The following is a 17093-nucleotide window of genomic DNA, read 5'->3' on the forward strand; positions in this document are numbered from 1 at the left end:
GGTTTCGAGTTCATATGCGCCCCCGAGCGCTGTTTTTACTTTATAGGGACCTTCCCAATTAGGTCCAAGCTTGCTGACGCCGGGTTCGGGCACCATAATTCTCCGGAGGACCAGGTCGCCGACTCGGAAGCTTCGTTGCTTTACTCTGCTATTGTAGTAGCGGGCTACCTACTGCTGGTATGCCGCTGTTCGGATGTGCGCGAGGTCCCTTACCTCGTCCAGTAGGTCGAGGTTGGTGCGTAACTCGTCTCCGTTCGTCTGATCGTCGTATGTTTCTAATCGCAACGTTGGTATTTCGATTTCCACCGGGATCACCGCTTCAGTGCCGTAGGTGAGGTTGAAGGGGGTTTCTCCTGTGGCTGCTTTTTCGGTCGTTCGGTGAGCCCATAAGACACTTGGTAGCTCTTCGGCCCACAATCCCTTAGCTCGATCCAGACGTGCTTTCAGTCCGCGTAGGATGGCTCTGTTCATTACTTCCGTCTGACCGTTTGCCTGTGGGTGCGCGACTGACGTGAAATTTTGTCGAATCCCCATGTCTAGGCACCACTCTTGGAACTTGATATCCTCGAACTGTTTGCCGTTGTCGGAAATTAGAACCCGAGGTAATCCGAAGCGACATACTATGTTCTTCCAAAAGAAGTTCTGTATGTTTCGGGCCGTAACAGTTGCTAGAGGTTCGGCTTCTATCCACTTCGTAAAATAATGTACCGCAACAACTAAGAATTTTCGCCCGCCTGCTGCTGGTGGGAATGGCCCGAGGAGGTCGATGCCCCATTGTGCAAAGGGCCACAGGCTGGTGAGGTATTTGAGGTCGGAGGCAGGTTGATGGTGGATGTTAGCGTGCTTCTGACACTTGTCGCATTTTCTGACGAGCTCGACAGCTTCTGCCTTCATCGTTGGCCAATAGTATCCTTGTCGAAGTGCCTTTTGGGCGAATGCTCTGCCCCCCAAGTGTCCGCCGCACAGGCCTTCATGAGTGTCGCGGAGTACAAACTCGGCTTCGGTAGGTCGCAGGCACCGCAAATAGGGGAGCGTGTACGACCGTCGGTATAACCATTCGTCTATTATGACATATTTGGCCGCCTGGCGCTGCACCCTTTTGGCGGCATTGCGTTCTACAGGGAGGGTTCTGTCTATCAGGAAGTTCACGAGTGGATCGATCTAGCTCAGCTCTGCTTCTAAGACAGGAGCGACCTCCTCTGTCCCCCCGAGAATACTAGGCCGAGGTAAGTCCTCTATGTACACGGTTCTCATATTGTTGTGACTCGTGCTGGCTAACCGGGACAGGGCGTCGGCCTCAGTGTTTTCGGACCTCGGGATTTGCCTGATGATGTGTGACCGGAAGTTGAGCAGGACTTCTTTTACTTTGGCCAAATATGCGATCATGGAGAGATCGCGTGCTTCGTATTCGCCGGTAACTTGGTTTACCAGGAGCTGAGAATCGCTGTAGATGACCAAATGTTTTGCCTTTAACTTTCGCGCTAGGTCCAGCTCGGCGATTAGTGCTTCGTACTCTGCCTTGTTGTTGGATGCCGCGAACTCAAAGCGTAGCGCGTACTCTACTTTTGTGCCGCTCGGGCCGCACAAGACTATTCCAGCTCCGCTGCCCTGCCGGTTCGAGGAACCATCCACGTGAAGGATCTAGGGCTCCTCATCCCAATTCGCTCTTCACCTGATCAGGAGAGATGCCACACTGGATGTCACTTCACGGGGCTCGAACTCTATTGGCTCAGGAGCTCCGGGTTCGCCGCAAATGGGGACCTCGGGCTCGACCTGCGGGGCTTCGTGGCTGAAAGTGCACTCGGCGATAAAATCTGCCAAAGCTTGGGCCTTGATAGCGGTTCTCGGTTTGTACTGGAGATCGTATTCGCTGAGTTCGATGGCCCATTTCGTCAGTCGACCGGAGACTTCGGGTTTGAGTAAAACTTGTCTGAGAGGCTTGTCAGTTAGGACGATGACTGTATGAGCCTGGAAGTACGGGTGGAGTTTCCGAGCTGCTATTACTAGGGTGTATGCTAGTTTTTCTATCTCCGAGTACCTTGCCTCTGCTCCCTGCAAAATCTTACTAACATAATATATGGGTCATTGGACCCGGTCTGTTTCCTTTATTAGTACCGAATTGACCGCCTCGTCGCTTGCTGAGAGGTACAGTTGTAAGACCTCGCCCACCTCGGGCCGGGCTAAGGTTGGTATACTAGCGAGGTAACCTTTTAGTTCGTCGAATGCGAACTGGCAGTCCTGAGTCCATTCGAACCCTTTGCCTTTGACTGCCTTGAAGAAGGGTAGGCAACGGTCTGCTGACTTGGATAAGAAGCGGCTTAGAGCGGCTATGCGGCCGTTTAGCCTCTGGACCTCTTTTACTTTCCGAGGTGGTTTCATATCTAGAACGGCTTTTACTTTGTCCGGGTTGGCCTCAATACCGCGCCGATTGACAATGTAGCCTAGGGACTTGCCCGAGGTGATGCCGAAGACACACTTGTTGGGATTCAACTTCATGCTAAAGTGTCGCAGGATTTGGAAAACAGAATCTAAGTCTTCTATTAACTCTTGTGAAAACTGAGTTTTGACGACCATGTCGTCTACATAGCACTCTACCTTCGTACCAATCAGGGGCCGAAACAGCTTATTTACAAGTCTTTGGAAGGTTGTCCCGGCGTTTTTTAGTCCGAAGGGCATGACTTTGTAGCAATACAGGCCGAACTCGGTAATGAAGCTGGTTTTTTCCTCGTCGGATGGGTCCATCCTAACTTGGTTGTAGCCCGAGTAGGCGTCCAGGAAGCTTAGCAACTCGTTTCCCGAGGTCGCGTCCACTAGGCGGTCAATTCTGGGAAGGGGGAAGCAGTCTTTCGGGCAAGCTCGGTTCAGGTCGGTATAGTCGACGCACATGCGCCACTTGCCGTTTGCCTTTTTTACCAACACCGGGTTGGCCACCCAGCTCGGGTAGTGGACTTCCCTTATGAAGTTTGCTGCGAGGAGTTTCTCAACCTCCTCGTCGACCGCTCTCCAGCGTTCTGGGGCTAAGTTGCGTTTCTTCTGTCTAACGGGTCTGACTACAGGGTCAGTATTAAGCTTGTGAGTTATCCATCTGGGGTTAATGCCGGGCATGTCGGCCGCGGACCAGGCAAAAATATCTAAATTTTGGAGTAAAAAACTTACCAGTTCGGATCGTAGGGGATCTTCGATGGAAGCTCCGATGCTTAGTGTGTGAGCTGGGTCCGTAGCTGAAGCCTAGATTGTGACTGTTTCCTCCGTGGGCGAAGCTCGCTCCTCACCTTGCTCCACCGGCCGCTCCAGCTCGAGGTCGTCGGCCGTCTTGGTTTTTCCCTTTAGGGCGGCAACGTAGCACTTGCGGGACTCGAGCTGGTCGCCCCGCGCTACCCCTATACCGAAGTCCGTAGGGAACTTCATGGCCAAATAGTAGGTGGAGACTGCCGCCCGTAGGACATGCGTGATTGGCCGCCCTATTATGGCATTGTATGGGGAGGGGGTCGCGACTACCAGGAAATCATGGTTGATTCTGACCGCACAAGGCCATGTGCCGACTTCCACAGGGACAGTTATTTTCCCGAGGGGCCTAACTTCCTCTCTACTGAAACCTACCAGGGGAGTGTTCGCGGGCTTCAGCTCGCTCCTCTTTAACTGCAGCTGGTCAAATGCCGATTTGAAGAGGATGTCCGCTGAGCTGCCCGAATCTACGAGCACCCGCTTGACCTCGAAATCGCTAATCCTTAGCTTAATGACAAGCGCGTCATCATGGGGGTAGTGGACTCCTCGCGCGTCGTCCTCCGTGAAAAAGATTGGCTCTTCGGTCTTTGGCCTCTTTGGGGGTTCCTTTCTTCGAGGGCCACTTCGTGAACTGAAGTCCGGGCTGCTGCCGAGGTACACCCCGCTACTACGGATCCTCCCACTATTACATGGATGGTTCCCCGAACTGGCCTCTCTTCCGGAGGCTGCTTCTGCAACGGTTCGGCAGGCCTGTTGCTAGACTCGGGTGCATCCTTTTCTTGCTCCCCTTGCCGACCTACTTTATTGTTATTGTTGTGCTGTACAAAATTTCTCAAGTATCCGCGACGGATGAGTCCCTCTATCTCGTCGCGGAGGTTATTACACTGTTCGGTGCTATGACCATTGTCTCTATGGAAACTACAATACAAATTCTTGTTTCTATCGTTCGGATTTCCCTTTAGGCGAGGTGGCCACCTAACGTACGGAGCGTCTTTGATCGTCATTAAGATCTCTGTCCGCCTCGTGTTCAACGGCGTGTAGTCCGTCCGAACTGCTAAGGGGGCCCGGAAGGACTGGTTCGGCTTTGGCTCCCGGATCGGGTTTTTTCTACTCACCGGGTTGGGGAGCTCGCCTTCTCTCTTTCTTTTCTCGTTCCCGCCTTCGGTTCGTTGGTTGATCTCTTCCTCAGTCCTCATGAACTTATCCGCGAGTTTGAGGAATTCGGCCACGGTCGCGAGCTGGTTGGCCACCATGTGCCATTTGAACTCTTTGTACGTCACCCCTCTTTTGACCGCCGCGAGCTGCACTACGGGGTCCAACCGTGGTATTTGAAAGCATGCCTCGTTGAACCGCTTGATGTAGCCCCGAATAGACTCTCCTTCTCTTTGGACCACTCCGAAGATGCTTTCCTCTGTTCTGGGGCACCGTCGGCTGGTGACGAAGTGCGTGGTGAAGACTTGCACGAACTGGGCCCAACACTTTATCAACCCGGGGGCCAGGTTCTTGTACCAAGTGCGGGCTACCCCCCTGAGGGTGGTGGTAAAGGCCACGCACATGCATGATTCGCTAGCCCTGGCGAGGTGCATTTGCGACTGAAAGGCGTCAACGTGGTCGTTGGGGTCGAAGGACCCGTCGTACTTGTCCAGAGGTGGGAGTTTGAAATCTCTGGGTAAGGGGACCGCCAAGAGTTCCGATGCGAGGGGGGAAGGAATGAAGAGAGCCGGGGTAGCCCCTACCTCGTCCGAGCTCGTGGCTTTGCCTCTGACTTCTGACAAGGCGCGGGTGGCGGTCTGGCGGCTTCGCCGGCGCCTTCGTCGTTGAGCGGGCCTTGTGCTGGCGCTGCTGGCCTCCGTGTTATCGACCTCGATGGGCCCGGAGTGCTGGTAGTCTGCCGCCAGGGCGCTGAATCGATTTTCGGTGAGCGGGAGCTCAGGCTTGGAGCGTCTGGGTGCCAACCTCGCGGGCGAGGTTCCCGACCCACCCGCGGGTTGCGAGGCGGGGATGACATTTCTCTCTCTACGGCCTGGGGACGAGGCCTGGCTGTTGGGGTGGTTTTGGGGCCGGGAGGCCTTCGCCTGGCGGGGGCGCCCATCCTGCGGGGAGGCCTTGACCGGCCTCGGAGCGGGGTGGCGAGGTGGAAGTAGTGGTTGGTTCAGTGGAAGTTGGGGGAACTGCTGTTGGAAGTGATACTGGGAGATGTTGTGCAGCACTTGGTGCTGGTGAAGCTGGTGTTGCTGGAACTGTTGCATTTGGGCTTGCATTGCCCGCATGCACTGCACCAGGTCCTCCAACCGGTCTTGGCTAGCTACCAGGGGGACGGCAGTTGGTTTAGTGAAAGTTGTCTCAATGGGGAGATGAAAGGGGACGCTTGTGGTAGGAGGGTTTACGGGTGCCACTGCTTGTGGCGTGTTCAGGATGGGGATCCCATCCGCCAAAAGGGGGATGGTGAACTGTCCAACGCACACTACGGGGACCTGAAGTTGCTCCCCGGTGGCGTTTGTCTCCGTGCCGCGTCCGGTGTTGCTGGAGGAGGCCATGAGTATTGGGATTTTTAAACAAGAAAGGGGGGTATCGAAGTTTGGAGGGAGGCTTTTTGAAGCGTGTTCCCACAGACGGCGCCAATTAATGGAGCGCGATCCGACTGGTCTTAGCTGTCCGCTGCCTTGCTTTCGAACGAGGTAGCAGGGATCCTGAAACGGGAGAGATGGGAAAGCTCCGGGGGGAACCCGGTGTAGAGGCTCCGAAGCTCAAGTTAGAATCTTTCAAAAGCAAGGTAATACCAGATAGCGCAAAGTTTTTGCATACCTCTCTTATCGGGGGGGCAGGGGGCTCTTATAGTCGCTTTGCGTACTCGCCCCGAGGCCCTTGTCAGATTGGGTATGATTACTCTGGCGCTTGTCAACTCGGCTGTCGTCCCTTCTGCTGAGACAGAACCGTCACTGCTTAACCGTCCAACTGGAGATGGCGGCGTCAGTGGCAGTGGCAGGTGGCCGTTTAGAGTGCAGCTGCCAAACGTCAGATCCCAAGTCAGTCAAGTGTGGCGCCCTCGGGCACGGAATTCCCTGGTGCCAGGCGTGGTACGACTTGTTTGGCTTTGGTGCCTAGAAGATGATGTGAAGTGCTGAGCGAGGCGGTCTTGAGCTCGGAGGTATTCCGAACTGTAACAAGATGGGTCAGTTCGACGAAGTCTGTCCCGAGCTGTTACAAGGTGTCAGTTCGGCGAAGTCTACCCCGAGCTGTTACAAGGCGCAGTTCGGCGAAGTCTACCCCGAGCTGTTACAAGGTGGTCAGTTCGGCAAAGTCTACCCTGAATTGTTACAAGGTGGCAGCTTGGTGAAGTCTACCCCGAGCTGTTACAAGATGGTAGTTCGGCGAAATCTACCCCGAGCTGTTACAAGATGGTAGTTCGGCGAAGTCTACCCCGAGCTATTACAAGGCGCAGTTCGGCGAAGTCTATCCCGAGCTGTTACAAGGTGGGTTAGTTCGGCGGAGTGTGCTCTTGCCGCCTAGGCTTGACACCTTTTGCCGAGCTGTCATTTCTGCCACGTGTCTCATAATAAAGAGGTCGGCCAAATTTTCCTTCATCACCTACCATACAAGAGAAATAAAACAAAGTAGAAAAACATAATATACAACCCTATCTACTTTTAAAAGCCCAGCAGACCAAGCTGTTTATCAAACTATCTTTGTCTTTAAAAATAAGATCCCAAAAACTCAATATGTTTTTTTGGCCATTTGAGTTGCTAGAATATCTTTCTAAAAAAGATTTGTCAAACGACACCTTATTATAAAAGGAGTTGAGAAATAGATATCAAAGCAAAAAGATAATAGTACTCTTTGCTAATAACTAGTTTTATTAACTCTAAAATACTCTTCTTCTTTTTTGTAGTAATTCTAAAATACTCATTTTACAATAAGAAACAACCACTTTTATAATCCATTGTACCTCTAAAAGAGCCTTAGCATTGTTTGTTACTAACGTTGTTACAAACAGATCCGCCTTAATTTGCCCCTAATTTTCCCCTTTCAGTTTACTAACAGTCTGTTTGGTTGCTAATAAGGGATGAGATGGGAAAGGAAAATTTACGAAGGGAAAATTACTGTTCATCGCCTTCCTTCGAACTCAAACCAGTGGCGTGGACGAGGTGAGTTCCAATCTCCCCCTCATTAGTAAAAGAACGCCCAGAAAAAAATTAATAAATAATAATTTATAAATCAATACTTCAGCAGCATGTAGGAAGGGTTTGTCACCTTCAAAGTTGTAGAGGATACAAGGGAAAAGCAAGATCTAGAGTTGTTCTCACTGCCTCCAATCTTCACCCCAACAAGAAAACGCATAAAAATAAAAACAAAAAGTAAAAAAGAATAATTGGGACTTGGTTTAACAAATCTGAGGGAAGAGAAACATACCTCATGGGAAAAACTGATCCGACGGAAGAAAACTCTTACCTTGAAGCGGGTTTGAACCCAGAAAAAGGCATAAACACCTTGACACGTTTTAAGGGGAAACAATGGCTTTTAGCCGACGAACAACCATGTTCGTTCAAGGTTCTACAAGCACAAGTGTAGATCTATAAAACATCTACCTCTATATTGTCGAAAACAATAGATTTTAGCCGATGAACGACCATGTTTTCCAGGCGGTACGAGGAGATCAATGATGCAAAAAATGTGAAGAATATAGTCACCTTTATTCTATCGTCATGGATCTGGTATTATCTTGGCTGAATATCGTTGGGAATGCTGCTGGAGACTTGATTGATATAGACGTAGGGAGACGGTGAGAAGACAGGTACATAGCTTCAGTCGAAAGTCTCGACATTATTTTCTCACAATTTTCTCTTCTCACCAAGGTCACACCATTTCAACGTAACCCCGCACATCCCAGCGAATAAAGGTTGTGTTTGGTTTGAAGGATTTTTTCTCCTTTTCATTCAAAACAAACACAACCAAACAAGAAACCCATTGTAGGGAAAATCCTAATTAGGTAGTGTTTGGTGTAGCTTTCGTTTATTTGATAAATAGTGTCATGTCATCACTAAATCAATATTTATTCCTTCACGTTGATTCTTACAATAAAAGTTGGTCTTGATTTATGTGTGTATCATCCAATGATTGGGAAAGCTTCATTTTAACACTCCCAATGATTAAACATTTATTCACTGTTATGTTGATGTGGCTTCTAATTATCAACAAATCCTATAAAAACGTTTACTAACCACTTTTTCTTGGTTTTAAAACAAATCAAATACAAAATATTCCTCCTACCTTCACCAAAGTTGGGGTTTGGATTTGGGAATGGGTTAATCTTGGTTGTGTAGTTCAATGAAGCCAGAAAGAAAAAAAAAAGTATTAAATATCACAAGGAAGGTGCAAAAATATAGTTTTTACCGAAAAACAAGGCAATAATATAACAAAAATTTCAAGAATTGTATCTTCTTTTTTACAATTAAAGTAAATGAAACTTTAACCAAAAGAAAAGATATTTAAATGTTATTAACTAGAAAAAAGAAAAAGAAATGCAGTAGATGGAGAATTTAAAAAGCGCAAGAGGACTAGGTATGAATAATCAATCATATGTAATGAATGGTTTGAATGAACCAAACAATCAAAGTGGAAAAAGAGAACCTAATAATAACAATAGGATGCTTTTGGCTTTGGCCGGAAGAAAATTACAAAACGATGAAAGGAAGGGAGTCTCACAAATCTATGAGAATTTAGAGTCTAGGTTACGAAACATTATAACATTAACTCTTGTCTACTAATATAAGGTTTTTTTTTTTCTTTAAGTATCTACCATATAGGTATTTGAGGCAGAGAGAGATATATAGAAGAGATTTAAGACTAATTTGAAACTGTTTTTATTAAATTTGAAGCCTACTTAAAAAATTTTTATGTTTTCAAGGTACGAGTTATTATTCATTCATTAGTGTAATGCACCGTTACCCATGAAGAGAGAAAAGAAAAGTTGATAAAAAACAGATGAAGGGTTATGAGTTGGAAAGTGCCCTGTTCAGTGGACCCACTTTTTGGAGCGTATGGAAACTAATGGCATTCTTGATGGGCCCCGTGACCGTGAGTGCCAAAACCATATGGACCGTTTATCATCAATGCAGGTTGCTTCCCACTGAACAGTGAACACCACACACGAGACGCACCCTAGCAAATACCAGCTCTATTTTATTGGCTCTTATATTCTATTAATTAGCGGCGGTACTAAGGTAGGAAGGTTCAGAGGTATACTTGTTAATAACTTAATTCTACTTTCTACTTTCTACTTTCTGGTTTCTGGTTTTCCACACCCCGGTCCCCGGACCCCGGTTCTCCTCGTCCCTCACCCCCATGAGTTTCGCCAATCACAAAAGTCGCGTCGATTACCTCTGTTCCGTATCGTCACTTCCTGTTAATCGACAAAATGAATAAATTAATTAAAAAATTAATACAAAAAAAAAAGATAAAAGGACAAAACCAACCCTCCCGTCTCAAAGGCCAAAGCTATCATTCTTCTTCTCGCATAAAAATTCCAACCACATTCAAGACAAAATCTACCGCTAACAACACTCACTCGACTCCACCCACCTAGGCCATACGCACACACACCCTTCTGCAATCCCTGCGTCTCCCAAATGGCGAAGTCGTCGACGTCGTCGCCTTCGTCGTCGGCAATTAGAATAGAAGACTACAAGCACAGTCCCGTCCACTACGCCGTTGCACTTGGAGACCATACCACCCTCTCCCGACTCCTCTCTTCCCTTCCGTCACTGGCCGATCCCTCCCAAATTCACACCGAGTCGGACTCGCTTGCCCAGGAAAGAGTAGCCGACCAGATCTCTTCCATCCTCGACCGCCGCGACGTTCCTCATCGTGAAACCCCTCTCCACCTCGCCGTCCGTCTCAACGACTCTTTCGCCGCTCGTACCCTTGCTGCTGCCGGTGCCGATGTTTCCCTTCAGAATGCCTCTGGATGGAACCCCTTACAGGAAGCCGTGTGTCGCCGCAGCTCCGAGATCGCTCTCACTCTGCTCCGTCTCCACCACCGTTCCGCTTGGTCTAAATGGCGCCGTAGACTCCCTCGCCTCGTTGCGGTTCTTCGAAGAATGCGAGACTTTTACATGGAGATCTCCTTTCACTTCGAGAGCTCCATTGTCCCCTTCGTCGGCAAGATCGCTCCTTCGGACACTTATAAGATTTGGAAGCGTGATGGCAATCTCCGTGCCGACACTTCTCTTGCCGGATTCGACGGTTTGAAGATACAACGGGCTGATCAGAGCTTTTTGTTCCTTGGAGATGGCGACCGAGATTTTGGTGTCCCCTCTGGCTCTTTACTAGTACTCAATCGCGACGAGCGGAAGATATTCGACGCCTTCGAAAATGCTGGTACTCCAATGTCGGAGGCCGATGTTGCCGGATTCTGTTCGCAGACGAGTGTTTACCGCCCTGGCATGGACGTTACCAAGGCTGAGCTGGTAGGGAGAACGAACTGGAGAAGGCAAGAGAGAACGGAGAACGTTGGAGAGTGGAAAGCCAAGGTCTACGAGGTTCACAACGTTATCTTCAGTTTTCGAACAAGGAAAGTCGTCGATGCAGTCGGAGATGTCGCTGGGGGAGAGCAGGTTTTGCCGCTAGAGCTCGATGAGGACACGGAAGAAGGATTTTTAGTTGCAGAAAATCCAAGCTTGGGTTTCCCGGACCGTCGACGTCACAGTAGTTTTGTTCGAGAGGACAGAGAATGGATTGCGTTCGGGAGGAAGAGCGTCGACATTCCTTCAGCAATTCCAGAGCGGCGAAGAATCCCCACGGCGGCGCCACCACCAAATAAGGAGAAAGAGTACGTGAAGAGTCTTCGTCCCTCGGTCTGGTTAACGGATCAGTTTCCGCTGAAGACGGAAGAGCTTCTGCCATTATTGGACATTCTGGCAAACAAGGTGAAAGCCGTTAGACGTCTGAGGGAGCTCTTAACTACGAAATTCCCGCCGGGGACATTTCCGGTGAAGGTAGGCACGTAACCGTAAAGAAATTATTTTTGTCGCTTTTATTTTATTAAAAAAGAAAGAAATTAAAAAATAAAAAAAAAAAGAAAGAAAAGAAAAGAGCAAGAAGAAGAAGAAGGCAGGTGGGGCCTGGTGGAGGAGACCATGGTCTCCTTGTTACTTTCTCTTCTTTTGATGCTTAGCTTGAGCAGTATGGGGCTAGGCTTTTAACGTGGCCCGCTTCGCACCGTACTGATAGATGATGGAACAAAGGATGAAAGGAGGGGGGTCAACCATGAATGGGGTGGTGGGGTCATGGTGACTAGGTAGGATCAAGAGAGTGATGGGTCCAACATTTGTCGTCTTGTGCCTGCATATTTTTGATTTGGGCCATATCCTATATCTTCCTAGAATCGCGGACCAAATGTGATGCGGCAGACAAAAGTATGGTACGTAAGGATTCTATCTTAGAGGGTCCTTCCCAGATTTTTTGTCGGGAGTGAGACCGCGGCATACATTGATATATGGTAATACTGTTTGTTATAGTAGCAAATCTTTAACCGTTGGATGAGAATCATATCAACCAGTACCGATATCTATCATGTGGATGCTGGATCCCAGTCTGATGGTTAAAGGAGAATTGAATTGTGGTCTTGGGTCATGGGCGGCCCATAGATGAATAAAATTGTTTAGATACATATTTTATGAGATATAAGAGATTATGAGAGAGAACAGAGAACTAAAAAAGAAAGGTTGGCTGCAGGTTGCAATTCCGGTGGTCCCCACGGTGAGGGTGGTGATAACGTTTACAAGGTTTGTTGATCTGCAACCGATGGAACAGTTCTTCACGCCGCTGTCGAGCCCAAGGCACCTTTTACAGGTGGGAGCTGCAGAAGAGCAGCAGCAGCAAGCAGATAGCAACACATCGTCGTCATCGTGGCTATGGCGGAACATCAACGGTCAGCCGGGGAGCAAGCAGCGGTGCAGTTCAGGTACCCAACAGACGGATCCATTTGCAATCCCAAGTGATTACTCGTGGACAAGCATCGATGACAAGAACCGCAAGTTGAAGAAATCAAAATCCACCAGGAAATCAGCCAAGCAGTGAGGAGGTGATAAATGATGTCTTCCGTGCTGACCCCCCCCCCCCCCCCCCCAACCCCATAATAACATGTACATATAGCCCTCCCAAGTCCCAACCAACCCCCCCCCCCCCCCCCCCCAAAAAAAAAAAAAAAAAGAAAGAGCAGAGAATGTAGGAAGAGTGAAACGGAAACCTCAACTGTCAGCTTGTGTTGCTTTGATTAATCAATATTAAGTTTTTGGTCTCTATTCATTAGCTTAGGAACGAAGAATGTTGACAGCATATACTAAAACATGGGAAAAGAATTTGGCCAAGCTATCATAATTCAGACATTGAGAGGGGAAAGTAGCATTATTTAATAATTAATTGGAAACATGATCTGGTCCCTCTGATATCCGACCTGATTCATATGAATAATAATAATATTTGGAGTTTAAACAGATCTGGCAATTGTTTTATTGTTTATTGCCCGGTGTAAATTGAGATATTGCCAGAGGAAGATTCTTTTCTGCAGCCCTCGTGGTTTTGTTGTCCCAATTTCACCCAGAATGGCAGTGGACAGAGGAAGAGGATTCCTTCACCACGAATCCATTCACCATATGGCCTTGTGACTGCGTTTCACTTTCACCCACCCAATAGGTAAACTGGGCCATATTTGGTTTTGTAAATTATGTATAATAGTAGAAAGAGAAGAAATTCTTCCAAGAGAAAAAAAAAAAAGACGAAAAACAAAATCATAAAATATCTTGAAAAGTTTGTCTAAGCTCTGTTTTGGATGTCATATTATATTTGTACTTTGGGCCTAGTTTCGCTTGTTACCTGTATGTTGAAACGGGTCAATCCGGTACCTGAATTCCCAAAATGTTATAGTTTAGTCTTGCGGTTATCAATATCACATGATGTTATATGTGATTTTAAAAATGTCATAATTATCTTCAAATAAGATATTATTCATCATATTCTTCTTCAAATCAAAATTGAATCAAAACAATAGTGAACAATCTAAAGGACATTTGGATTTGCCATTTGGATGATTGATTAAAAAAATATTAGATGATACTCGAAAGCTATTTACATCCTTTCATATGTCACTTAATAATGGTTAACAATTTTGAACTTAACTGAAAATAATTAGAAATTCAGATGCCGGATTGGCACATTTTAAAATTCGGATACCGAAATGATACTACACCCAAAATACAGATTTCAGAGTGCTAATCTGAAATTTAACCCAAATCCAAATCAGTTTGAGTATCCATGATATAAATATATAATTGGGGGAAAGATGATTCCGCCCAGAATCAGAATTTATAGGCACGGAATACTATTGGGATAGGTACCAGCTCGAAATTGATACCAATTCACAGACGAGCATTGATGCATAAAATGTGAGTTGTTACCATTTTAAATGTTTATAAATCTAGTACAAATCAAAAATCTACATTGGACCTGTGCTTCTCCATGTATAATTCACCTCAAATCAGCGGTTAAATGAAACGGAAAGTGCGAACCTAACCCAAATCGTCCCTCAAATAGTACATCTATATTCAATGTTATCTTTACAAATATTGTAATGCTACAATGCCAACAGGTCGGGCCTGGCATGGGCCAGAAGCATCCCTGTTCCAACAACCCAACCCAAAATCCTATTAAGGCTGCCCCCACCCTAAAGGGTTAACCCTGGTCAATTCGGGCTTACCACTAGCCTCACCCCCTGGTATCACTGAGACCCATTCTAACTGAAAGATGAGCTGCAAGTTTTATACAATAGATTGCAAGCTCCATAATGACTGAAACTCAATATGGGTTGATTACTATTTACTGTATCCTCAAATATTTATTTGAACATATTGTTTCTTAATTGACATTGTCTCTTTTGGCTCCATAGGGCGCATATAAAAATGCTGGTAATGAACTGTTCGATTGAAAATTCCTTTTAGTTTTTGATAGATACATGCCTAAATCCTAATGCATCGAATGTATATACATATATCTTTTAAACTTCAACCAACTTAGCATTAACATATTTTGTTTTTTTCTGTCATTATAGATAGGGGTAACCGAACTGTGGGCTTATGTTTTAAATCGAATTGGTATTATTGGTTTTTAGAAATTCGATAACTAAAATTGAACTGAAATTGATCAATTAACCATCCATTGATTCGGTTCATCTATTTTTTGTTTTTTTTTATATTTACAATATATATATATATATATATATATATATATATATATATATATATATATATATATAAACTATATAAAAATATATGTATATCGATTGATTTGGTTAATTATCGGTTTTTTTATATTGATTAACTGAAATCAAACCAGTACTTTCAGTTTTTTAAAAATACTGAATCAAAATCAAACCAACTGATTCGGTTAACTGCATTTTCTTGCTCACCCCTACTTATAAACAATTAATCCATAGTAAAAAAAAGTGATTAATTTTAGAATATCACCTAATCATCAATTTTAAAACCTTGGTTTTCAGTTGTCACTTGTCTCTATCCACGATACATCTGTGTCCTGATATTACGATTTGCTCCAAATGACACTGGGCTGGGCCGAGTGGTGGCTAGCCGGCTACTCACCGGAGCTTTGCAAATTGCAACCGCTTCACTTAGAGGATTAACTTTAATGTGGAGCCCAATTTATGTTCAATTCTTTGGCCCACACAACTTCTCTTTTGGGATGTTCTACTTTTCTCTTCCATTTTTCCTTGGATTCAATCCAGTCCTTTTTTATGTTAGATCTTTGGACCCATCTATAGTTGTTAGAAACCCATCTATAAATTTGTCTTTGAGCAAGCTTGTTTTATGCAAAGAATGTCAGTGGTTTGTGAAAAAGGAGCTAAAGGGCTAGGTGGACCAGCCCTCTTCTCTTCCCCACCTAAAGTTAAACTTTGCAAAAGTTTCTCTCATGTCCAATGAATTTAAGCCCAATAAAGGTTTAACCTAAAACTCTTGAACCAGTCTCTTTACCTGTCAAAATCCTAATCCCGAAGTCCAGTAATCCCATGAAAACTGGATGGTTATTCATGGGCCCGGATTTTTTTATTTTTTTTTTAATTTAGGCTCAAACATGTTTTACTAATTTACAATAGAAAATCATAGTAATTCATTGTAACGTCGAAGAATTTACCATTAACTTTTATGTTTTTAATACATTTAATTCGAATTATAATTATATTATAATTAATTGTTCGACCCAGTTGAATCAGTGGCCGCACCTTTCAACCCGTGACCATGTGCCTTTACAAGCTGATGAAAGGATGGGGTTTCAGTCTTTCAGAACATCGAAATCAATCAAAATCAAACGGGGAAAGAAAGGAGAAGGGAAAATATTACGTGATTCATTTCCAAGATAATTTATGTCCCTCGCATGGTTTTGAAAATCTGATCAGATCAGAATTTTCATCTAGGCAATCGATTCCGTTTCACCTTTAACCTAGTATTTGGCCAAAAATCTTTAATTTAGTTAACAACTTGTTGATCCGGGTGATTAAACTGTCGACCTATTCAAACCGCTAATTCTACTATTAACTGTGATTACACAGAAACCGATAGCCAGTTCTGGGTCAACATATAAAACTTTGATCCCTCGGCCACAAACAACCCACTTCATCAATTTTATCTACTCAATTGTTAACTGTGATTACACACTCTCTATTCATTAATCCTTAGCAAGCAAACCAAAATAAACTGTGCATACAACTAGAGAGGCATTCTAGTGGTTACAATGAGGAGGAGGATGAAGAGCAAATTCCAAACCCATATGTAGAGTATCAGGGGCAAACATTGAATGGTACATAACACCACATTATAGACAGCGAAGGCCAATAACCACACAAATCAAATTATTCCAACCACAAAATTGTTACTCTGTTTGGGTCTCTTAAATTAGGTGAGGCCTAATTGATAGTGAGCCGTGAGTGGTAAGAAAAATCCTTTGTCATCTGATCAGTTCATTAGAAGAGAGATCATGAAAGCCTAAAAGATGGAGCAAATCTAAGGGTTCAAGAGCTTATTTTCAATTTGAGCAGTATGTCACTAGGTAAATCACTCGTATATCTAGTTTAAACAACGTGGCTTTGGTTTGATGTATCTAATTGTAAGAGTGGAGGAATGAACTAATGAAATTGCATGTTTTAGTAACCCATAATTATAACTAGTTGAGAGAAGATTCATCAAATGACCCGACGCCAATACGGAAAGAAATGGTAAGATTGCGTCATATCTGGATCTGACCCGACCCATTTCCACCGCTTTAGGTTCTTGTGGTTTTTACTTTTTAGCATGTCAGGACGCAGAATATGTGTGCTATGTAGTACAAGTAGACAGGAGAAGGTGGGTCGGACTCAGGACTTCCGGTCTGTGGGCCGTGGCCATTATTGGCCAGACTATCTTGCATAAGATTTCTTGAAAATGGAACTGATTTATACTACATTTTCATGGGTCCTTTTACTGTATCAGAATCAGATGGTTAGGATCGTCCTCTACCTCTTGGGTAAGTGGTAACCTGTGAAACGCCATGTTCTGGCACGTAAAAACAAGGTCAGAAAATGCACCAGCGCAGCTGGATCCTAATTGCTTGGGTTGAAATTGGCCGGTCCAGAACCAGCTAAAAAGGGTGGGTGGGTTACTAGGCTGTAGGCTGTAGGTTGAAGCCACAAAGCAAGTGGCAACGTAATGAATCGGAGTCGGACAAACTTTATTAGGAATTGGGTTGACCCTGAACTGAGGGTTACAATGAAGAATTCGGTTTAGACTTTAGTCTTTATTAGTCCGGGTCCTGGGACTTTGCCACTT

The 17093-nt window shown here is 45.4% G+C and overlaps 1 protein-coding gene across 1 annotated transcript; it reads left to right on the forward strand.

Annotated features, from left to right (window-relative positions):
* Nucleotides 1–9628: 9628 nt before the first annotated feature.
* LOC148875358 (Ankyrin repeat family protein) lies at nt 9629–12525 on the forward strand. Its single transcript, XM_088964498.1, has 2 exons — nt 9629–11219; nt 11959–12525. The coding sequence occupies exons 1-2, from the start codon at nt 9852–9854 to the stop codon at nt 12301–12303; spliced, it is 1713 nt and encodes a 570-aa protein (XP_088820624.1). The 5' UTR covers nt 9629–9851; the 3' UTR covers nt 12304–12525.
* Nucleotides 12526–17093: the final 4568 nt, after the last annotated feature.

The sequence above is a fragment of the Nelumbo lutea genome, chromosome 1 (assembly GCF_056320005.1).
Source record: "Nelumbo lutea isolate HS-2025 chromosome 1, American lotus-T2T, whole genome shotgun sequence".
In the NCBI taxonomy this organism is placed as follows: Eukaryota; Viridiplantae; Streptophyta; class Magnoliopsida; order Proteales; family Nelumbonaceae; genus Nelumbo; species Nelumbo lutea.